A 22,080-nucleotide genomic window follows, 5' to 3' on the forward strand; every position below is an offset into this window, starting at 1 on the left:
AAGCTAGGGGGTCAAATGAACACAGGATGACACTACTCTACGAGGGTGATACTAAGGTGCCTAGACGATGGCAGCCCTCGGGGCCATACTATCCGTAGTATCATCTCTACTCCAATAACGGTTGCGCCCTTGCTGCCAGATCTCAGACCACAGGAGGAATTACTTTCTAGTATCTTCGTGCTCGCCCCCGGTATAGTTGATGACCCCGGTCCCCTTCTAAAAATCGTTAGTGGTTGGTATTGAAAAATCTAGAATTACTAGACATCCCCAACACCCAATTCCGGGGGGGAACGTCAGGTACAACTACCCGGTCGGGTTGACCCTAAAAATTGCCAGGATTGAGAAATTCGACAATCGCTAGTCGGAAACTTGATGTTAAATTAATGAAGAAGGGGGAATTTTCATACTTCCCGAACGTTAACATACGCCGGAGGAGTAAATGTTACGTACATATATACGGGTTCTACACTAGTAAGTTAATGATACGGCGGGTAACCGCCCTAGGGATGTAGCTGAATAACATGCTTGTTAAGTTTATCATTGGTTTTATGGTGTTTTACGGTGCAGGACTCCTCTACCGATGCTGCCCGCGTTGGTGCCAAGCCTCGATTCTTATCTTATCAGCCCCTTATCTTATCGGGACCATAGCATGGCGCCTTCGACCACTCGGCCATCCCTTGAGTTTCGATGTTTTTTAGCCCCCAAATTCTCACCAACCTCGACCCTTCCAACCTCCCACATCCGGCCTCCATCACCGCCCCAGCGTCTCTCGTACCACCACCGGCACCGGAGCAAACCGTACCTTGCTCCGCTCCTCTCCCACCGGCACGCACGCCATCTAGTTACTTTGCGACCTTGGGCCACCCGAAATCAAACACCTCAAGAAGGATTAGAACGAGTCAAGGCGAACACTCGTCGGCGAAGGTCGTCGCATCGTTGCCTGAAGTTAAATACTCCCCCGACGTTGTGTTGTCCGTCCGCCGTGTCGATCACCATCGCGTCCCCGCAATTGTTTTCTTCTTGGAAGGTTTTGATGGCTTCCACCGGCAGTGGTTCAGCCTCCTCCCACAAGCCGGGCCTAGTGCACTTCACAAAAGTCTCCCGTGTCTTCTTCACCACCGGCATATACTTCTCCCATTCCGGGAGCTCTTCCACTTCGGCCTTAGCCGCGGACTCCGCTGATGCTCTCACATCATCCAACCGGTCTTCACCATACAGAGTTGAAAGCCTGTCGACATCATCCTCCAGCTTGTTGTCTATGTCGTCCCACGGACACTCCCAGTTCGTCTGTGTCGCCGCCAGGAGCAAGTATCGGATCTTCCGTATCTCTCGGAAGTTACTCTGAGCTATCAAAGTCCCAGCCAGGCAGCCCTTGGCCATCATCGTGGTGAAGTGGTCCTCCCCCAATGCCGCCTTATACCCCTCCATGACCATGGTATCCGCCTCCGCCGCGGCCGCGAGATGATTGACAAAATAGAGGGTCGTTGCGAAGTCAGACATCCGGTGTAGTGCATTCAGGTGCGTCTCGCCCTGCATGTCCCGCGCTATTACGTATAGCTGTATCTGCAGGTCCCTTGCCTGCTTCCATTGCTTCCGTTCCCCATAGACCAGGGCTAGCGTGGTCACGCTGAGCAGCAGAGTGTTGGGGTACATCTCGTCTGCCACTTTGCTGGACGCTTCGATGACCTGCATCAACAGCGCCTCTGCCTCGTCCAGCCGACTTTGTCGGTAGTAACTCTGCGCTATGCCGTGGATGCATTTCAGCGCGTGGTCGTCGAGCCCGCCGCCGAGTAATTCTTTGCGTATGTCCAACGCCTGCGTGAACAGAAGTTCCACCACGACCCAGTTGCCCAAGTCGAGAAATCCGGCGACGCTGGCTAGAAGTGACGCTCTCGCAAGTTTCTTGTCTGGGGATACGGTGGGCTCCTTTAGCGCGGCGAACACGTGGGGGAGGAATTCCTTGCAGACGTCCAGATTGTCCAAGTTGGTGTAGGGATAGAAGGCATAGGCCTGTGAGACGACGAGGAGTGCGTTTTCCGCAAAGTGCTGCGCCATCCCTTTCCTTTTGAGCCATTTCCAAGTGGCCAGCTGTACCAGCCGGTGCATGCTGTATGTCTGGTCCATGGCCCTCACGATGAGCGAGAATGCTGTGAGAACCCCCAACGCTTTTGTGAGTTCGACCTCCTGTGTTGGTCTCGAGCCGTACGTGTTTGTGTGGTAGGTGGTTAGAAAGTCCCAGGGAACCTCTTGGCGGTCGAAGAGGGTCATGAGAGAGAGAATCTCCGCCGCTAGGGGATTGCGCTCTTGAATCTGTTCAAACGACAGGAACAACGTCCTAGTCGCTGCGTCGGGAGTTTCAGGGTCCCTCCCGTGATCCCCATACTCCTCACTAAGCAGGTCGAGGAAGTGCTCTTCGTTCGTTTCTAAGAGCTCCGAGTACTCCGACACTGTCAGGTCGTTTTCCTGAACGAACCCTGCCGCTTGGACAAGAGCAAGGGGCAAGGCCCCAACTGAGAAGAGAGCCACGACAGCTCCTCGGAGGTGGCACTGCGGAGCTGTGCGTGCCGACAAAGTAACTCGGTGGCCTCGTTTTCGGTCATCTCCCCGACCGCGATAAGAGGCCCGCCTTTGGTCAGTCTTGCGCCGGCTTGTTTGTTTCTGGTCGTCACAAGAATTGTGCCGTGTGCGCAATCGGGGAGGTAGCGTGCGAGTGTGCCCTCGATACGGGACTCTACACGGTTTTTCGGCCGCGGATTCGATACAGAGCGTTGTTGGCTGGACGGAGACTTTTCAGTGGTAGGCACGGTGACCTGGCCTTGCTGAAGATGTGGTAGATCGGTGTCTTCTTGGACGGCCTGCGTCTCACCCTCACCCGGGGATTGGTCTCGCTGGCGAAAGAACATCTCTGTGTCATCGGCGTTGTCGATGACCATTAACCACCGGCCCTCATGTTCCTTTTCCAACCAATCTTTTACCAGGGCCAGGATGTTTGTTTTGTGATTATCGCGGCCCGGGATCTCGCATTCCTCAGCGATAGCAGTGTAGGCCTGGCGAAACCGCTCGGTGTTGGTGGCGTGGACCCAGAAGACTGATACGTCGCCGAGGTTTTGATACACCCAGTGGGCGTATTGGATGGCGATTTGCGTTTTCCTGGCCCATCTCCCATGTTAGTAATTTCCCCCCAACGATACGTTAGCCGGAGGGCGACCGCACCCGATGCCACCGAGACCAAGAGGGCGGCCCGCCTCGGCGAGCCAGGGGTGAACAGGAGCCTCTCCAACTTCCGCAGGACCTGTTTCCGGCCGACGAAGTTTTCGTTCTCTGCGTAAGGGATGACAACTACGAGGGCGTAATATTAGTACTTCACCCTCAAGGCAAACTCGGACCAAGTTCACATACGGAGAGGTTTATTTGCTTCTTCTGTGCCTGAGCGTGTGCGTTGGACCGAGGGCATGGTACCGTAATATGGCCATGGTTCACACCAATCTGGAACCCTTGTTGGTTTGTGCCAGTAAAGGCCACGCTCGTTGACGGCGGCTCCATTTCGGAGGCGGGTAACACTAGGTCCTACCCCCTTGGGGTTCAGAAGGAAGCTTGTGTTTCCGGGGACTAGACAGAAGTTATGAACCCCTCTTTTCGTGTTGGTTGCCTCCCGATCTCCAACCGCGGGCCGCATATTCGCGCAACGTCAGGGCGCAGGCGAATCAAGGCCGACTTTGACTCAGACCATCCATGCGGCTATTCCGGTAACGACCAGCTGACGTTGATGTGCAGATGTGAAACAAGGGACCTGAGCCAGGCTGAGAGAGGCAAACCTCAGCTGGATCCCAGACATCGCATGCTCTGAACATCCTTGTTATTCATCTGCAGTTTGTGACACTGTGAAAGTTATAAAATTTGACATCTCCGCCGCGCATATGAAAATAGGTACCTAGCCAGTGGAAGGAGGGGCTCAGGGGTGAAAATGGTGGACGAGCAATGGAGAGCATAGAGGGCCAGTGATAAAGACAACCTGGGTTCCTTCTGTTCAGATTAATATGTAGACACTTGGAACTTATCCATCTTTATTATTGTTTAAGTATTCAAAACCCTGTCTGTGTCGAAATCTCTGCCTGGGTTGTTATCCCCGCACGTCGCTCGGTGATATCCACAGTACACCACCAAGTTGGTTGTTTTCATTCGGATCCCGGGCTGTTGAGCACCTCAAACCGATTCCTTCTTGGGGACGGTCTCGAGTGCGACAGCCTCGGGCTTGTCACCGAGTGGCACGGGAGCGGTGGGCTCGTCAATAAAGCCCGCGCCCTTGGCGACATGGTCGACGTCGCCAAACAAGACGTCCATTTGCTCCAGGGTAACGTTCTTGGTCTCAGGGAGGCAAAAGTAGGTGAACAAGATAAGGAGGACGTTGGTGGTCATGAAAAAGAAAAAGACTTTACTGTTTTTTGCCCGATTTTGGTTAGCATCAGTGTCTTATGGTGTTTGGCGTACCTCAGGGGGTCAAACTTACAGGCCTTCATTCTTGAAGAAAATGGGGAAGAACTGCTGGAAGATGGTGTTGGCCACGCCTTGCATCTGGACCGACATGCCTGTGCCCTGGGCGCGAACATGCATTGGGAAGATCTCAGCCGTGTAGATCCACACTACCGCGCCCCAGGACGGCTTGAAAAAGAAGGCAAACGCGAAGGCAAGCGTGGCGATTCCGATACCAACACCGTATGTTTTGGTGCCGTTCACATCGGGCGTTGTCAAGCCGACGACGCCGATGAGCATGGTGCAGATGGCCATGCCAGCGGCGCCAACCATGAAGAGCCACTTTCGCCCAAACCTACGGAATGGGAAAAGAAGATTGGTTGGTTAGCCCAGCACATGGAGTTCGGGTAAGGGTGACGGAAACTGAGAAACCTACCGATCAACAGTCCAGGTTGCATTGAGCGTAAACATGATGCTTAGCGTGCCATTGAGGGCATTGATCAAGTTGATGGTGTCGACGTTGTTGAACACCTTCTGATAAATCGTCGACGAGTACGAGTTGAGGGTGCCCTGGCCGGTAAGTTGCTGTCCGACGTTGATTATGAAAGCAAGAATAACACGCTTGCGGATGGCCTTGTCTTTGATGAGGGCCAGGTAAGCTTCGCGCTTCCGGGGAGCCGTCTCGTGCTCGAAGGCAATGGCCTCGCGAATGCTGAGGATCTCAGCGTCGACTTCCTCCTCGGTCGACCGCACTCTCATCAGTGCAGCCTTTGCACCTTCGTAGTCATTTCTCTTGGCGATGAGCCAGCGCGGGGACTCGGGAAGGAACGGGAGTTGGGCGCAGATTATGACCGGCATCATAAGCTGAAATATGACGACCTGTTGGATCGGGGAAGTCAGCGCAAGCGCTCGAAGAAGGGGGGTCGAGCTTGGTGCGTACCATCTTCCAGTCCCAGTGACCAAGACTCGTGCGGTTCCTGGCACAGGCAAAGTTGATCCAGTAGGCGATAAAAGATCCGACCGAGAAGAACATTTGCCAGAAGGACATGACTTTGCCTCGGATCTCTGGCGCGGTAACCTCACCGATGTAGACGGGACCCGAAGCTACCATATGACAAACAAGGTCAGACAACTGGCAAGGGCCTTTTTGCTGGAACACTGTACACCTCGGCCCTGGCAAACTCACTCGTAGCAAAGGCAGTTCCCACGCCAATGAAGACACGGCCAACCATAAAGCAAGCGAGGGTCCCTTTCACCGGTGGGAATGTCTGCAAAAAGGTGGCAACCACAGTGATCATGCAACCGAGGCCCATGCCAAATCGACGGCCAAAGTAGTCAGACTAATTATTGGAAGAATACCATGTAAGTCAGTCAGTGTCCCCACCGATCCACTTGCGCGGCAACATACCGTAGGACCGGCAAAGAACCATCCCGTGACGATCCCGCCAACAGTATAGACCGTGTTGACGAGCCCAACCATGTAAGGGTCGGGATTGCCCATGGCCGATTTCCAATTCTCTGAAGCCTGCACAGAGTTGAAGACACTCGAGTCATATCCCAATAGAATCATGCACCCCGCTGCCACGAGCCCCGTGTACCTGTAAACGACGTCTGTTAGCAAGATACAAGAAGTTGTCTCTCGAAGACAAGAAATGACCCTGGCCGTAAAGAAACCGGAATACGGAGGCCAGGGGAGGAATTTGTGACGAGGGCACCACCTGCTGGGAACTACCTACCAGTTGTACCAAACCTGCTTGGTGAGACCCATTTTGGGAATGCAAGGCAAAACGCAAAGACGATGCTAAGAGTCTAAGAGTGGCGAAGGGGGAGATCATTCGATGGCAAAGAGCACGAAATAACGTTGGACTTATACATACCGGCGACGACATTGTTTGAGACCATCTCATGCGGGCAGGGCTGGGCTCGCTAGGACCTTCAAAATGCCGAGCTTGGGATCAATCTGTGAGTCCTGGCCTGGCCGCCGTCGGTCGAATACGACGACCTCGGCGATCCCTACGTGCACCGTGTAACGAGGAGAGTTCCTAAAGCCGACCAAGCGCCCAGTCCCTGCCGTATCCCCCCGCCGGCCGTTCGTCGACAAACATGTGGTGTCACTGACATTGCTGAGCGAACATGCAGCCAGCCAGGAGAGGGGTGCCTGAGCACTGATTGGGGCGAAAACAAACCCCAGGACTCGCCCCGGCAGTGCGTATTTAGCCTAATTCTGGGCTCGAAGCATCAAAGACCAAGAAACAGCCCACCAACTTCAGGGCATTGCTACGCGCCCCTGATTGGGGCAAAAACAAACCCGAGGGGCTGGCTCTGGCTCTGCCGGCGCAGGATGCAGCCAGCTGGTGAACGACGGCACGACTTGGCAGGTATTTCCATCCTTCTTGATAGGGGCAAAAATAAAAAAGTACACCAAAGAACGTTGCCTCCTCCTGTTTATTCCCGGCTGCCTGGGCGAAGGAATGGAACTAAGCAGTTAGACTAGGTGCTTGGCTCCAACAAGCTCGCGCTCCTCCGCCGCCCGCGAGATGATACCCGACTGACTTCGGGTTTGAGGCCTAGCGCGCCATGAGTCCGATGACACGATTGCGAGAGGAAGAGCGAGAAGCGCGCGAGAGGTAGGCAAAGGTTACTAGATGGCCAGGGACACGCGCCGCGGGGAGTTCGATTCAGGGGTAACCGGCAACGTTTCGACCGTTAATCACGTTTGGCATGGCGAGTAAGAATAAACATGGGTGAAAATCAACATCCAAGTTGTTGATTTTGATATAGTAAACGATGGTACAGCATTGATGGGAGTGAGTATTTCATGTCCACACTGGATTTGCCGACTCGAGGCTATTACTGGTCGCTGAGATGAAGTGAAGATTACTCATTGAATTGCCTTCCTACCATGTAAGACAATACCGAGGATACTAAATCTATCGATCTCACCCGATACTGTTTTCACTCCCTACCCACGTTATGCTCCATCCGAGACATGCCCCGTCTGCCCCGCCAGCTCTGTAAATGGGAGGTACCTGATCACGAGGACCTCTCGACAATGGCGATTTCGCTGAAGTCTGACGGGTCCAGAACGGGTTCGCTCTTCCCACAAGCGTAGATCCCAAACATGGTGCCGGTAAAAGCACCACCGACGGGAGGGTTGATAGTGAGCACCTCGGCCGCGAAGGACACGCTCTCGCTAACCTCGCGCGCCGACAAGGTCAGCTTATAGTGAGTGGGCGTCGTCTCGATGGTCAACTGCACGGTGTCATCGTGGGGGCCGAGCTCCACTACGTGGTCAAGCAACGTATATGAAACCTTCAGCTCGCCGTTCTTCCCTGTTGGCTGACGCGCGACGATGGTCCGTACCGCTTCACCTCCTTCCGACATGTCTACCATGCCGACACCGAGGGACGCAAACGAGTACTGGTTCCACCACAGCACCACGCCCGACTCATACCCGAGCCTGCTGGGGTTGAACTGCATTTTGGCCTGGAACGTCTCGTTGTACCCCGCCTGCTTCCGCAACAACAGCGCCGGAGACTCAGGGCTCGTCAGCTCGTAGCAGTTACCATAAAGTCTGAGATGGCCGGGCCGTTCTGTCAAGGAGTAGCATTTCTTGATCGGCGTGTCTGTCACCGGCGTTAGCCATCATGATTCCATAGTCTTGTCACGCAAGGTGACCACGAGTTGGACGAGATCACGCAAAGAAATACCACTTACTCTTATAATACCACCCCAACTCCAAGTCCGTCCGCGATAGATCCGCCCTCCAACGGACACCGTCCTCCCCAGCTGCCTCCTTCTGCACAACCGCATCCCTCCCGACCGTCCTCAACGCGACATTCTCACCCCCATTAAACACCGGCCAATCATCCACCCAATCCACCTTAACCAAAAACGTCTCCCTCCCCAACTGCGGCTCCGCCCACCTCCCCTCACCCACCCTCACCGGCCTCACCCCCAACATCACCCCCCACCACCTCCCCTCCCCGTCCTCAAACACATCACAATGCCCCGTCCGCTGCACCTCCTCATCGGGCCCATTATACCACAGCGCCTTCCCCTGGCCCTCCCACGGGCCATACGGCCCCGCCGTGCTGCGGAAGCACCACTCCTGGTGGCCCGCCTCGGTGCCGCCCTCGGCCGTGAACAAGTAATAATACCGGCCGCGGCGCAGGATGTGCGAGCCCTCGGCGACGCCGAACGGCGAGGCGCGGATGACGCGCGGGGGGGTGAGGGTGCGGCCCGAGGGCAGGTCGATCTCGGAGATGTGGATGGCAAAGTCTTTGAGGAGCGTGGGACCGGGGGTGCGGTGCGCGAGGCGGACGGTGGTGGAGAGGTAGACTTTGCTGGGGGTGGTGGTGTCGTCCCAGAAGAGGTCCTGGTCGAAGCCCGGGTTGTCGAAGTAGATGGGTTCGGACCAGGCCGCGTCGTTGAAGATGTCGTCGGTCCAGACGTAGAAGCCGCGCGGGAAGATGCGCTCGTCGGCGCTGGGCCGGTAGCGGTGGTACACGCCGTTAGTGAGGTACCAGCGTTTCGCGCGGGGGCGGTAGCGGAGGGTGCTTGCCCATGAGCCGGCGCCGGGTTCGACGGTGCGCATGTCGATCTGGCTGCGGCGATTGAGGGCGTGGCCGATGAGCTTCCAGTTGATCAGGTCGGTGGAGTGGTAGATGGCCGCGCCGGGGAAGTACTCGAAGGTCGATGTGGAGAGGAAGTATTGTGTTGGTGTCGTCTCCGTGGCCGGGACGACGCAGACGGTTGGGTCGGGGTTGAACCCACAGATGACGGGGTTGGTGAACTGGCTCATGTTTGCTGGTGATGATGGTTGGTTTAGACTTGTGAGTTCAAGTTGATGAACGGACCCCGTTGTGAAAATATGAAGCACGAATTACGGATTTAGAGTGGGTAGTCACGGAGTTGCATGGCCGTAGCGAGCACTGCATGCGTATAGGCACTGTCACCACCATAAAGGGGACTCGACGGGAACCACTGCAGCATTTCAACCCCCAACGTCGGTGCCAACCCCGGCCGGATCTCATTATTCCATCGTGGCGTTTATCTCTGGTGTAAGTTGATGACCCGCGTCCCGAGCCCTCGGACAAAACGGGTCTTCCCTTTTAGCCTGAAGCCGCCCCGACAGCGGTGTGCGTCAACTAGTCGATATGGCATCCGATGAAGGTTCTTTGGTAATGAGTACCTACCTACCTACCTACCTACTCATGGTTGGGTGACGTGCTCCGGTCGGGGATACGATCCATATCGCGGGGTGTGCATGATGCAGCACAGTCGGGAAGTAACAGGACCTATTCGTGAGGGGCTGGCTGGGTTCGGTTCACCTCGGACTCGCACCCGTGAGGCGAGGTTTCTCCAGCAATCACAGGACACCCCTCGCCGGGGTGGAGTCCGGGCCCGATTCCTTCGCCCGCTGCCAAGATCCCGACACACGCCGGGGAGACATCGCTCCGTCTTTACCGAGTTCGGCCCTGTGAAATGACATCGTGTGTTCCGGAAGGGGGGGATAGTTGATCAACTGCCTTAGGTACCTACCCAGAACAGCAAGGTAAGAAGTTCCCCCAAATCAGTGACGTTGAAATTCACCTGCCTTAGGGATTCCCGACCCTGGATTTGGAGAAGAGTGAATGTGCCCAGGCTGCTAGTGCACCCAACGCCCTCAAGTTTCCACAACAGTCGCCATTAGTTACCTTGGCTATTGGTGGAATATCGCCGCCGACATCTAGTGTCTCTTTTGCCTCCCCTCCTGGCTTAGCAAATCTCCATTGCGGTGCTCGACGTTAGCTTTCGTGATCGGGATTTTGGTGTTGTCGAACTGGAGACAAGCGTTCGAACGGGAGCATACGCGCATAAGCACGAGTATTCGAGGTATAAAGCAAAGAGTCAACGATCCTGACATACTTGAATACGCCACAGTCCCGATCCCGTGCGCCCATCGCCAGTACCTCGACAAAGCTTGCTCATTTCTTCCTGCGTGATGCTTCTGCTGCATCATCGTCACTTTTACCATGCATCTCACCAACACGCTCGCTTCGGCACTGCTTCTCGCAGCATCTACTCTCGTCGAAGCGCAGGATTGCGCCAAGTGCGATTTGGAAGCACATGGTTTCGCCTCTCTAAACGGGGGAACCACGGGTGGTAAAGGCGGCCGCATCGTGACGGTCAAGAAACTGGACCAGTTAGTAAAATATGCGGCCGCAACGGAACCTCTCATCATTCGCATTGATGGCATGATCAAGGCAAAGCCGTTCGGTTTTGAGGTGCCCGTCAAAAGCCACAAGACGATCATTGGTGTCGGCGCTAGATCAGGTATCCATGAGGGCGGCTTCAACATTAACAGCCAGAAAAACATCATCATCCGCAACCTCAACGTCCATGGCACCTACGACGGCAAAACGAACTGGGCTGGCAAGGAAGGTGACTTTGACGCCATCCAAGTTGACAATTCCACCAATATCTGGATTGACGGTAACCACGTGAGTAACCTTTCCCCTATTGCATTCTCGGGGGACTAAACGCCCATGCTGACAACGCATATCCTTCCCATGCCTAGCTGTCTGAGATGGGAGATGGCCTGATCGATCTGCGCAAGGACACCGATTATGTCACCGTGTCCAAGAACGTGATTGCGAAGCACAACAAGGCCTTCGGAATTGGCTGGACTCAGAATCTGGTCTCCAAGGTCACCATCAACGACAACTTCTTCCACTCGACCAACGTGCGCAACCCCAGCGGCGACGGTCTAAAATACGGTCACCTGTACAACAACTACTACCGCAACATTACGGGCTATGGCAATTATGCGCGGGGTCATAGCCAGCTGCTCATCGAGACGAGCTACTTTGAGGATGTCTTTGACCCCATCGTCGCTGGACCCCATGGCCGCATCAAGACCAACTGGGTCAAATTCAAGCGTTGCGATGGCGAGATCCACCTTGACGTTAATGCCGACACCGTCTTCCAGGCTTCTGACTTTTACAACTACACGCTTGCCGACGTTTATGACATTCCTGTCGACGTCCCCTACAACGCTGGCCCCAAGGAGGATATTGGTGTCTAAAATGGTGGATATCGATGGTTTCCCCTTCCTGAGTAGTTTCCGTGTTCATTTAGCAGTTAAAAAAGCATGGCCTTTTGGCGATTGAAACAAGGGAGAATTTTAATGTTCGTTCACTAATCCTCGGACGATGAGGATGGGCAAGAGGCCAAAAAGGGGGTCTCGATGGAAGTCCAGCGACGATTAACTACGTCTCATTGCCTACCAAAGAGGAACGCCTTGCACGGTGATGAAGTCTACGTGTCATTAAAGTAAGAGTAATAATATTGGCTAATCTCAGGCACTCATCTTGCTCTCAATTGTCCGTGAGCTCCAATATCAGCAACACCCCTGAACCACAACACCAAAGGCAGCCCGGCCACATAACCTTAAACACAACCTTTTCCCTTCTTTCCCAGACAAACAGACAAACAACTCCCTCCTCCCAACCCCCCTACTCACAGATACCATCCCGGGGCCCCGCGTTCTGGAGCACAATAGCCGGGACATCGTCCGCCGCGTCCAGCTTGTACTCATAAAACCCCGCTGGATCAAACGACTTCCCTTGATCCTTAGCCACCGTACCCGTGCTCCCATCAAACATATTCCCCACGGCCGTCAGCGTCGCACCCTCATCAGCCTGCAGCGGATTTTTGCAATCCTCAAAATAAACATTCTCTACGCGGGCACCCGTCGCGCCGCGCGCGTAATGGCCGTAGCTCTTGCAGCCGCGCAGGTAGTTGTTGTACAGGTGGGCGTGCAGCAGGTTATCGGCGCTGGGGTTGCGCTGCGTGGTGCCGTCGAAGTAGGTATGGTGGATGGTGCCGCTGTTTGTCACGTTGTCGGTCCAGCCGATCCCGAAGGCTTTGTTCACGCCTTTGAGCCAGGTGTTGGAGACGGTAAAGAAGTCCGTGTTTTTGCGCAGGTCGATGCCGCCGTCGCCGATAGTTTCGAATATGCCTAGGGGTGTTGTTAGTGGGAATGGGCGGTGATGAAGAGAAGGCATGATGATGGATTTACAGTGGTCGATCCAGATGTTGGTGGAGGTATCAACTTGGATTCCATCCCAGTCCAGTTCCTCGCCGCCGTCGGTGCCGCCTGTTATGGGATAGTCAGCCACCATGGCCACCACATATGGTGTTGCCATGTTTTATGATATGGACCACACTCACCGATCCGGAGGTTGCGGACAATGACGTTGCTCCTGTTGATTATCTTGAAGCCGCCCCCAAAAATCTCGGCCTTCGCGCCGATGCCAATGATGGTCTTGTCGTTGGCTACCTCCACCTCGCTCCCTTTGGGCGAGATGTTGATCTTGCCCGACACCTTGATGATATACTTTCCGTCTGAGCCTGCGTATTTCGCTAGGTCTGCTTGGTTGCTAACAGTCACCACGGTGCCACCCTTGCCGCCAGTGGTACCGCCGTTCAGGGAGGCAAACCCGTCAGCGCTGTCGTCGCACCCAGCCCAGGCAAGGCTGGCGAGCCGAAGAAACACTATAGTGGTAGACGTGGAAAACTTCATGTTTCGGATTAACTAGCTTTTTTTTTTTTTTTTGTCCACTAGGAAACTGTCAACCTAGATGCCGTTACTGCTATCAGTGCTATTCACTCCATTTATGTGAATGGCCTACTAAACCCGGAGCCAAGGTACAGTTCTGTCGCATTTGGTGACGTTCCGTCTGTTTGTTTTCGTTAAACGGTACCCACCAACATGGTGGGCTCGGTGTGGTATGAGCGAGGGTCCGATTCCGAGGCAGCAGAAGATCTCTCCTGTTCCCGGGGTGCATTTGCGCAGATCAGAAACCGTTACAAGACGAGGTTGCACTGCGGAAACAGTTTCTCCGCCCTTAGGCACCCTAGTCCTTGTTTTTTCCCACATGGCTACAAGCCCCCAGCCCTATGATATCCCCACGACGCGGTTTCATATTTCAATGACGGCCGACGCAGTTTGTGTACATGTGATCGCAACTCTTGCGTGCTTGAGAGACCCGAGGTATGGGGAATGCAACAGCTAAGAGGCATTGGTGGAAAGACCCGCATCGGCTCCGACTGAATACCTACCGACCTACCTTACCTGTCCTGCACAGGAAATAAGAGTTCTAGCATTTTGCGGAACGCGGAGGAGGGCACAAGACGGAGTATCGGAATCCCCGAACCCCAACACATTCATTCATCCTTGTGCTTTCCCTGCAATATCTCATGCAATTGAAGAGCGGCCGGCATCGGGGTGAAGCTACCGAAACACAAGCGCATGGCTTGGCATGATTGTATGATAAGTACCTAATATATAACTACCTATTGTTATACATGTGAAGATTCTGCCAGAGTCATTTCCACAATAATCATAGTCCAATCCCAAAGCCCCCTGAACCCAACAGGGTTTTGGGTGACCTGTCCACCATGAGGTTCACTCTTTCAAAGCTGGTGTCGGCGATCCTATGCCTGGCCCCGTTGGGCGATGCCTTGCCCAATGCTGCAACTGAAGTGCTACCCCGGGCCGCGGGCCGAACCACTCCCCCGAGCGGATGCCTGTCCGTGGGAAATGGCGGCCAGTACGGTTCCATCACAGAAGCCATCAATGCCCTAGGGTCTGGCACTGCAGTGGCATGCATTTTTATCTACCCTGGGACCTACACCGTGGCTGACGGCGTTTCGGTCAAGTACAAGGGCCCGCTAACGCTCTATGGTTCGACCACGGAGTAAGTGTTGCAATGGACAATATACCAAAGCCCCCTTTCACCATTAACACGTTCCTTTTAGCACGAGCAAGCAAAACGCCAACACGGTAACATTTACTCGGAACAGGGGCTCGCAAGATGCCGGCAGCCTAGACGCATCCGCCACCTTCAATATCGTTAGCAACAACTTCCGGGCGTACAACATCAACTTCCGCAATACATACGGCACTCAGGGCCAAGCGGTGGCCGTGGCCGCCAACGGTGACAAGCAGGGTTACTACGCATGCGGCTTCTACGGGTACCAGGACACACTGTACGCCAAAAGCGGCCGACAATACTATTCCAACTGCTACGTTGAGGGTGCCGTCGATTACATTTTTGGCAACGCGGCCGCCTGGTTCGGCGAGTGTACCGTTGCTTCAAACGGTGGCGGGTTCATCACTGCCAATTCGCGCACTAGCGCCGAGGATACTGGTTGGTACGTCTTTGATCACAGCACTGTAAGTTCTTTTTCCCCCTCCCCCTTATTACCTTCTCGCTCTCAGCAATATGACCTGCCAGCCCCCCTTCCGTGTTTGCAAGAACGTGACCACCAAAAACGGCTAATACTTGTCCTACCAAATTTCTAGATCCGGGCGGCTTCCGGCGCCAATGTGGCAGGCAAGGTATTTCTTGGCCGGCCGTGGCGGGCCCTTCCCCGCGTCATTTTTCAGAATTCCGACTTGAGCGATGTCGTACATCCTGAGGGTTGGACGACAATGGCGGAGGGGGCCACCCCGTAAGTAAATCCTCCATTCACCCTTGATAATAGCCGGAAATTCTGGTTTTGCCAGCAAATGTCTGACCATGTGCCGAATATTTTATGGGTTTAGGGAGTTCCGAGAGTTCCAGAATACTGGGGATGGGTCTGGCACATCCAAGAGAAAATGTAAGTCAATACGAATGTCCCCCTTTAAAGGACTGCTCGCTTACGCCGTTTCGTGCCTTTAGGGCTAACTTCGCCAACGACTGCCGGTGTTTCCAAAACACAGCTCTGGGGCAGTGACTGGAAGACTTGGGTTGATACTGCCTGGTGAGTGAATACTCTAGGGATAGCATCTCGCGTATCGCCCTTCGTCGGCAGGCCTAGCACTTGAATGGAGGGGACGGCAATACATAACTGTACCCAGGTATTTGCCTACCTTGTTTCATGAAGTGAACATTATGTGTGGCGGTAAGTGGGATACGGCGGCACACTGGTAGACATCAAAGTTGCAGGAAGAAGATTGATGTGGGTGTGACAGCTGTCACAAAGAAGCCTGTAATACACATTAGGAGATATACAGTTATACAAAGGTCTGGGTATTTTTGGTTCAAATCATCTTTCCAGCATAAACTCTCGACACTCGAGGTGCCTGCATTTAGATACCTACCCCGCAAGCAAAGGGCGGCGGTGGCTTGTGGATCAGGGTGGCCTGAACGAGGCGGCCAGGCCAACCATCATTACAGTGATGGTACTTATAGTCGCATCTGTCCAGAGCATCCGGCTCGCCAGACGACGATGGGGGTCCTATACGGGTTAACCGCCGACTGGATTTCTTTTCCTTATCACAGGCTTTCAGCAGCAGGGTGGAAGTGTTGTATTAGGCTATCGAGCGGTAGTGTGTCCAATGACAACGGGATAATGTTGAAATTGCCCTCCGAGTCACGATTTCGGCTTCCGGCCCAATCCATAACATCCCCCTTTATTTGTCCTCCAGTACAGGCACAATCACCGAACTCAATATCAACTGCCACCCGCCAATTGAATCCTTAATCTCACAAGTGGTTGGCGTCGAAGCGCTTAAGCGGCGTCAACATCAACGCCGAGGTCACGGAGACCATCAAGGTCGATGACATCGCCGGGGTTGGCAATAGCACCGCAGGTGACCTCGCAAGCGCCGACACAGGCCAGGTAGAGCCAGCCAGCCTTGGGGCAGCCCCTGACGCAGGGGTTCAGGCAAGCGAGCTGTGAGGTGTAGTTAGCTTCACGTGGTTGCAGGTCGCCACATTCAAGCGTCTTACCCATTCGCCGGACTGTGTGGATTCCATGTCAACTGCCTGTTCTTATATCGTGTCCAACGCTTGATGGTGATGAAGGAGAGAACTTACGCGAACCTCAACGGGGGCCGGGACGGCGGCCGCGAGGGAAGCAAGAGTGACGATGGCGACGGAGAACTTCATTTTGAAAGTTGGAGTTGCTGAAGACTGAGTCTTGGTGGCTTGGGAGAGTTGCTTGAAAGGCTGCTAAGCTGGGCTGAGATTGCTGTGATGAAGAACAAAAGTGTTGTCGAGGAGCTGAACCTCCCGTCCTATTTATGCTCGAGTTCAAAGGCCAACACCCTATCGCCAAGCTATCATTTTTCTATTTCCATTTTCGTCACCGGCGTCTTGTCGGCGGTGGCGTTCCTAGACTCCTGAAAAGTTGGTCTACGGAAGTCAGAGTCTCAATCTTGGCCATGTTGTGCTCCCTGATGGAGGTGACAACATCAACAATCTCGAGTTGTTCTTACTTTGTCTCGGTGTTTTTCGGTCTTGGTTCTTGGGTTTGCCCAGCCTCCGATGTTGCCCTGAAGAGGCGTCAAGACAAAAGTGTGGGGAAATCTATGGCTGTCAATTGTCGAGACGAGGTTCCAAGACCTGCAATGCAGATTAATTCTACATACGGCGGTAAGGTGCTATATCCCTACGCCACGTTCCTACTTAGGCCGCAGCACCAGGTCTAATTACAAACCCGCTTCAGCTGTAAACAACCCGAACAAGGCGAACTTGGCAGTCAGCCGAGGCTGCATACCGGCTAGTTATCATTCCGACTTCAACATCGGCGACCATTTCAGCTGAAAGGTGAATTTCATAAGCGGGTTGGTTTTGTTGTTCAATATAATGATGCCACCACATCACCCGTGCACTCTCCTATGGTGCTATAGTCCTCCTGCCAGAGAGTCTTGCGATCCCCCTGATTCGCCCGCCTTTCACCATGTCTCTTCACCGGGTGCTTCTCCAGTGTGCCTTGCTTTTTAGCGAGGTTCTACTCGCAGCTTCCGCTTCTCCGAGGACCTTGACGGCTATCCACAAGCGAGCGCCTGCGACGCACAATGGATGGGCACGAGGGCCAAGGGCCGACCCGGACCTGGTCGTTCCTGTCCAAATCGATCTGGCCGAGAGGTCAAACAGTAAGGCCGCCGATGCCCTCGCATCATTGTCCGACCCATCAAGCGCAACCTTTGGCCAGTATTGGTCGGCGTTAGATGTCACTCGAGCCTTTGCTCTGCCTCGAGGAAAGATCAAGGCCGTCCTCGACTGGGTTGAGGAAGCAGCCGACGTGCCCCGCGCTGAGATACGTCTTTCTCCCTGCCTCTGCAGGATCGATTTCAACATAACCGTCCGCGCCTTGGAAGCATGGCTTGAGACTGAGTACTTCACCTACGCACACAAGGCCAGTGGAGAGACGAGCCTGGCATGCTCGGAGTACCATGTCCCAAAAGCCCTCCTAGACTCCATCGACTTTATCGTTCCCACCGTCTTCCCTCTCCAGGACCCGGTTGTCCCCGCGCTGTTGAACATTGACGAGCATGTTGGTCCGCCAATCTCGCTCGCTAACTTTGGCCACCGCGGCCTGTCCAAGAGGCAGCGGCAGCTAGACTGCAACCAGTTCAACACACCCCAATGCCTCCGGGAGTGGTATGGGTTCCCCTCCCGCAATGCTAGTTATCCTATCCACCCCAACAACACCTTTGGCATTTACCAGCCCGCCGCAGTCGCTTGGCTCGCCAAAGACCTTGACCAGTACTTCGACATGTTCGAGCCCCAACTCAGCGGGGCCCGGCCCGAGATGCAACGCATAGATGGCGGCCACCACGACGGCGAGACATTCAAGAGCATCTACCATCACATCGAACCCAACCTTGACTTCCAATACGCCATGCCTCTCACCTTCCCACAACCTGTCATGAACATCCAAGTCGGCGACAAATACGTCGCCGGCAACCTCAACAACATGCTGGCCGCCTACGACGACTACTACTGCAACCAACTCGACCCAGAAATCGACCCCCAATGGCCCAACCCCCTCGCCCCCGACGACGGCTACCAAAGCCTCGACTGCGGCACGCACACCCCACCCAAAGTCATCTCCGTCTCCTACGCCTGGGCCGAAGCCGGCTTCCCACAAGACTACCTCCGCCGCCAATGCGACGAGTACCTCAAGCTCGGCCTGATGGGCATCACGGTGATCGCCGGCACCGGCGACGAGGGGACAGCGGGACGCCACACCGCCTGCGACGACCCCGCCGCCACAACCGACGGGCAGCGCCAGCGCCGCCCCTTCCACGTCTCCTTCCCAGCCTCCTGCCCCTGGGTCACTGCCGTCGGGGGCACCCATGAAGAACCTTCGCCTTCCAACTCGACCCAAAAGGGAAAACCGTTCTACGTCAAACCCAACGTGACGAGCTCGACGGGGCGGGGTTCAGCGCGGTCTTTTCCGCGCCGACGCTACCAGACGCGCGTGACGGGGCGCGTACCTGACTGCGGGAGCGGCGCCAGCTGCGGTGCCGCAACATCACGGAACCTGTTTGACCCGCGGGGGCGGGGGGTGCCGGATATCGCCGGCGCTGGCGACGGACTACTTGATCGCGTTTGAACGGGGCAGTTTATGAGGGTGCATGGGGACGGTCGGCCGTCGGCGCCCGGTGAGTGGCGTCGAATGAATTGCGATGGTGAAATAATGAGAAGGTTGCTCTGGACAGGGAAAGGGGGCTCGGGGGTGGGGTTTATTAATCCGGTGTTGTATCGGCATCCAGAGGTGTTTGAGGATGTGGCGCATGGGGAGAATACCGGGTGTGAGGCGGGTCAGGGGTTCCGGGCGATTGAGGGGTGGGATGCGGCGACGGGGTTGGGATCGCCGAATTATGAGCGGTTGTTGGGATTGTTTATGTCTCTTCCTTGAGGTGTTCCCAAAATTGTAGACGCAGTTTGTGATTTGTTGACTGCGCACGAGAGCGGCGTAACGCGGCTTTTCTGAACAGCGTCCGAGAAAAAATAGGGATGGGTAACGGGCGTCGGCGGTAGATGGACGAGGTCCCTTGTGAGTGTAGCTGGGGTCATAACCCTCATCGATACGAGCTAGACACTTCATTGTCCATAGGTAGATTTGGACACGGACAACTTTCCTCCCTTGCCTGTAGAAAGTGATGGGGGAGTATCCTCGTTTTAACGGTGATTGGTCCATCATTAAAGTGAGATTTACAACGTGCTCAGCACCAAGATTGGCCATATGACGGCCATTCCCCTCCTTAAGCCCGGGTTCGACGAATATTGCAACCGTAGGATGGTGCATGTTGATGTTGCCTGTCAATGTCCCGAGGCCGGAGCTGCTTGTGACGAAAGACATGCCATCTCGCAAGTCCGCATTGCTCCAGTGCGCCCTCACAGAAATCCCCGACACTAAGACACCGACACCTGGGAGCCGGTTTATCCTTCTTCCATAATCGTGGTGTGCCGCGCGGACAGACACTTCTCTAGATTCGACGTTGATCCTAACTGGCCTAGAGATGGCCATGATGAGCCGCCCTTCGAAAGGGGCGACATGCTGCTCGAATCTGGAATTTATGGTACGTTCAATACATGTTGTTAGTTGGAATCCATCCCAAGGGAACTTGAAACCTTAAAGTCGTTCAATGGTTGTTGGTACATGTACAAGTTCCGGGGATGTAAAATTCAGCCGGTTGTCTCGGCCGCGGCGAGGCCTCTACAACGTCGAAGACAGCGCGCTGCACGACTGCACCTGGAGGGGCAGCGGACCTGACTGTGCTGATGCAAAACGCCAGTTGGGCGAAGTGGCCGTCAAGAACCACTGTAATGGGGTTGACCAGTGGAAAGGCTGCCTTTGGAACAGGCAACAGACACTATGTTGTCATGTTCGCAAGCCTCCTTCACCAATCCTCCCAACAAGTCCCCGATACCCTTGTGGTGTCGCCGTTAACGAATGTGTTGGAAGTTGTGGCACTTGGCACTCGGACATTCGGTTGCAGAACATGTATGGCTGCCCAACGTGGGCGCAATGCAGCCTACGTGGGGGGAGGCCAAGAGCTGACGACGAGCTATTTTACACAAGATGAGGGGAAGGACAGACAGAAACAAGGACAACCTTCAATTGATGACTTCGGGGCTGCTCCGAGGATCCCAACCCACTGTTGTAAGCTTCAAAACATTTTGTGTGATAACCGTGGAATCGTGGCTGTTGGTCTTCCAACAGAATGATAGAAAGTCGACGAGACACGCGATGAAGAGGGGGGTAAATGTTTTACACTTGGGTTAGTAGCTGAAGTGTCTGTGTTGACGCGAAAGGCAAGGGAATTGAAAGAGGAGGGGGAAAAAAATAACTTAAGAATCGAAAAGAAACAACATATCGCAGGACGGCTATGGGCTTGTGTAGGGAATACCAGGTATCGCGATAACGTTAGAAACACAGGGCAAATCCCTTCTCTCGGGAGGGACGTGCTACATTGGTGGTTCAGTTGGATCATGTTCTTCTCTCCGGAATGAGGCGGGGGCAGACTTTGGATGGATGGATGGAATTTATTTCGCCCGGAGGCACTGGGCCTATAGGGCCTTAGCACGCTAACTACATCCGGATCAAATCGGTTTGCCTTTAACTCGTACAACCCGCACGCATTGCAGCTGGGGTTATCGTCCCCGGAGGTCCAAGACCAGGTGACGACTGCCCCAGCGGCAGATCACCCTTGTCCTCCGTCACATCCTGTTGCACAAAACGGGTGGCTGGAGATACGGTACGGCGGGTCAGCGACAGGGGCTTATTGGGCCCCACCAGACTGGGCCCAATGCAGCGTTTCGAAGGGCACAGAGCTCTCTTTTTCTTCCAGTTACATCAATCAGACTGTCAGACAATTGCATCACGAATTGAAGCCTCGGATCAGTGGCTTGCTTGCACTACGTGTGCGTCCTGTCAGAAGTATCGCTACTCTGGGCTGTTGGATTTCCAACACATCCCCGTGCGGGGACGTAACTCTGGCGTAGATATATCACGACAGCTTGTTTGCGCTTGTCGTAGGTGGATGATGCATTTTGGTGGGTCGTATGCCATTCATGCCGGGGGGCCTGGCTGTTACTGTTGGAAACGACACTCAGACGGAAAGATCGGGGAGAAAGAATTGATTGATTGTTCTGTCTTCATCCTCAGTGGCGGGCATCGCCCTGACCTCCTTTGATTGCTTCTTGTTCAGCCCCTGGAACCCGCTTTTGCACTAGCGCATCGGCAGCCGAGATTCCGTCTTTCAAGTGCCACAACTTCCAACACTGGTATCCGAAAGAAGGTTCCATATGGCGAATGCAACAGTTACCAAACAGGAAGGAAGGAACCTCAGAGACGAGGCAAGCCATTTGCAAAGGAAAAGGAGCGACCTACCCACCTGCATGGGCGGTCGCAAAATCGAGAAAATGTGTGGATTCTATTTGAACCTCCTTTCACGCACCCCAATGCAACATCAAACAGATGGCAGAAAGGTCCGCTGGCTCAATGGCAGAGCGTCTGACTACGATTAATCGTCTCAAGACGATTAGGTAAATCAGGAGGTTCCAGGTTCGACCCCTGGGTGGATCGAGAAAATGGGTCACATGATCCAGATCATCTTTTTCGTTTGTGCAACATTTCATTTCCGTCTCTTTTTTGACTGTCATCGAACCATCAACCATCCATGATACCAACACACGTTACGATTTACTCAACCATAAGCACCTCGCTCGTCACTTGAACAGTAGCCTGCTTCTCATCTTCCCCAGGCTTCCCACCAAGGACAACAACCTCCACCACCGCACTATCCTTCTTTTCTTCCTTCATTTCCTGCCTCTC

General features: G+C 54.4%; 9 protein-coding genes and 1 non-coding gene across 10 annotated transcripts; 4 read left to right on the plus strand and 6 right to left on the minus strand.

Moving 5' to 3' along the window:
- Nucleotides 1-879: 879 nt before the first annotated feature.
- Nucleotides 880-3,543, minus strand: CHGG_08546 (uncharacterized protein; the record flags this gene model as incomplete). The annotated part of the gene is made up of 4 exons (XM_001226472.1): nucleotides 880-2,775; nucleotides 2,867-2,903; nucleotides 3,192-3,292; nucleotides 3,400-3,543. The coding sequence occupies 4 exons, from the start codon at nucleotides 3,541-3,543 to the stop codon at nucleotides 880-882; spliced, it is 2,178 nt and encodes a 725-aa protein (XP_001226473.1).
- Nucleotides 3,544-4,203: 660 nt separating this feature from the next.
- Nucleotides 4,204-6,238, minus strand: CHGG_08547 (uncharacterized protein; the record flags this gene model as incomplete). Its single annotated transcript, XM_001226473.1, has 7 exons — nucleotides 4,204-4,435; nucleotides 4,508-4,825; nucleotides 4,907-5,349; nucleotides 5,411-5,574; nucleotides 5,657-5,810; nucleotides 5,879-6,068; nucleotides 6,207-6,238. The coding sequence occupies 7 exons, from the start codon at nucleotides 6,236-6,238 to the stop codon at nucleotides 4,204-4,206; spliced, it is 1,533 nt and encodes a 510-aa protein (XP_001226474.1).
- A 1,265-nt stretch (nucleotides 6,239-7,503) lies between these two features.
- CHGG_08548 (uncharacterized protein) lies at nucleotides 7,504-9,274 on the minus strand (the record flags this gene model as incomplete). Its single annotated transcript, XM_001226474.1, has 2 exons — nucleotides 7,504-8,096; nucleotides 8,188-9,274. 2 exons carry the CDS (start codon nucleotides 9,272-9,274, stop codon nucleotides 7,504-7,506), a joined length of 1,680 nt encoding a protein of 559 aa, XP_001226475.1.
- A 1,213-nt stretch (nucleotides 9,275-10,487) lies between these two features.
- Nucleotides 10,488-11,539, plus strand: CHGG_08549 (uncharacterized protein; the record flags this gene model as incomplete). The annotated part of the gene is made up of 2 exons (XM_001226475.1): nucleotides 10,488-10,955; nucleotides 11,033-11,539. 2 exons carry the CDS (start codon nucleotides 10,488-10,490, stop codon nucleotides 11,537-11,539), a joined length of 975 nt encoding a protein of 324 aa, XP_001226476.1.
- Nucleotides 11,540-11,737: 198 nt separating this feature from the next.
- CHGG_08550 (uncharacterized protein) lies at nucleotides 11,738-13,039 on the minus strand (the record flags this gene model as incomplete). Its single annotated transcript, XM_001226476.1, has 3 exons — nucleotides 11,738-11,772; nucleotides 11,978-12,613; nucleotides 12,688-13,039. 3 exons carry the CDS (start codon nucleotides 13,037-13,039, stop codon nucleotides 11,738-11,740), a joined length of 1,023 nt encoding a protein of 340 aa, XP_001226477.1.
- Nucleotides 13,040-13,917: 878 nt separating this feature from the next.
- CHGG_08551 (uncharacterized protein) lies at nucleotides 13,918-15,271 on the plus strand (the record flags this gene model as incomplete). The annotated part of the gene is made up of 6 exons (XM_001226477.1): nucleotides 13,918-14,216; nucleotides 14,278-14,508; nucleotides 14,692-14,695; nucleotides 14,825-14,973; nucleotides 15,068-15,123; nucleotides 15,186-15,271. The coding sequence occupies 6 exons, from the start codon at nucleotides 13,918-13,920 to the stop codon at nucleotides 15,269-15,271; spliced, it is 825 nt and encodes a 274-aa protein (XP_001226478.1).
- Nucleotides 15,272-16,017: 746 nt separating this feature from the next.
- On the minus strand, nucleotides 16,018-16,397 carry CHGG_08552 (uncharacterized protein; the record flags this gene model as incomplete). Its single annotated transcript, XM_001226478.1, has 3 exons — nucleotides 16,018-16,182; nucleotides 16,239-16,274; nucleotides 16,326-16,397. 3 exons carry the CDS (start codon nucleotides 16,395-16,397, stop codon nucleotides 16,018-16,020), a joined length of 273 nt encoding a protein of 90 aa, XP_001226479.1.
- A 793-nt stretch (nucleotides 16,398-17,190) lies between these two features.
- CHGG_08553 (uncharacterized protein) lies at nucleotides 17,191-18,852 on the plus strand (the record flags this gene model as incomplete). The annotated part of the gene is made up of 1 exon (XM_001226479.1): nucleotides 17,191-18,852. The coding sequence occupies one exon, from the start codon at nucleotides 17,191-17,193 to the stop codon at nucleotides 18,850-18,852; it is 1,662 nt and encodes a 553-aa protein (XP_001226480.1).
- A 469-nt stretch (nucleotides 18,853-19,321) lies between these two features.
- CHGG_08554 (uncharacterized protein) lies at nucleotides 19,322-19,770 on the minus strand (the record flags this gene model as incomplete). The annotated part of the gene is made up of 2 exons (XM_001226480.1): nucleotides 19,322-19,390; nucleotides 19,459-19,770. 2 exons carry the CDS (start codon nucleotides 19,768-19,770, stop codon nucleotides 19,322-19,324), a joined length of 381 nt encoding a protein of 126 aa, XP_001226481.1.
- A 1,963-nt stretch (nucleotides 19,771-21,733) lies between these two features.
- CHGG_11396 lies at nucleotides 21,734-21,831 on the plus strand. Its single transcript has one exon. It is a non-coding gene; the product is annotated as a tRNA-Arg (tRNA).
- Nucleotides 21,832-22,080: the final 249 nt, after the last annotated feature.

Source organism: Chaetomium globosum, genomic scaffold, assembly GCF_000143365.1.
Source record: "Chaetomium globosum CBS 148.51 scaffold_6 genomic scaffold, whole genome shotgun sequence".
Taxonomy (NCBI): domain Eukaryota; kingdom Fungi; phylum Ascomycota; class Sordariomycetes; order Sordariales; family Chaetomiaceae; genus Chaetomium; species Chaetomium globosum.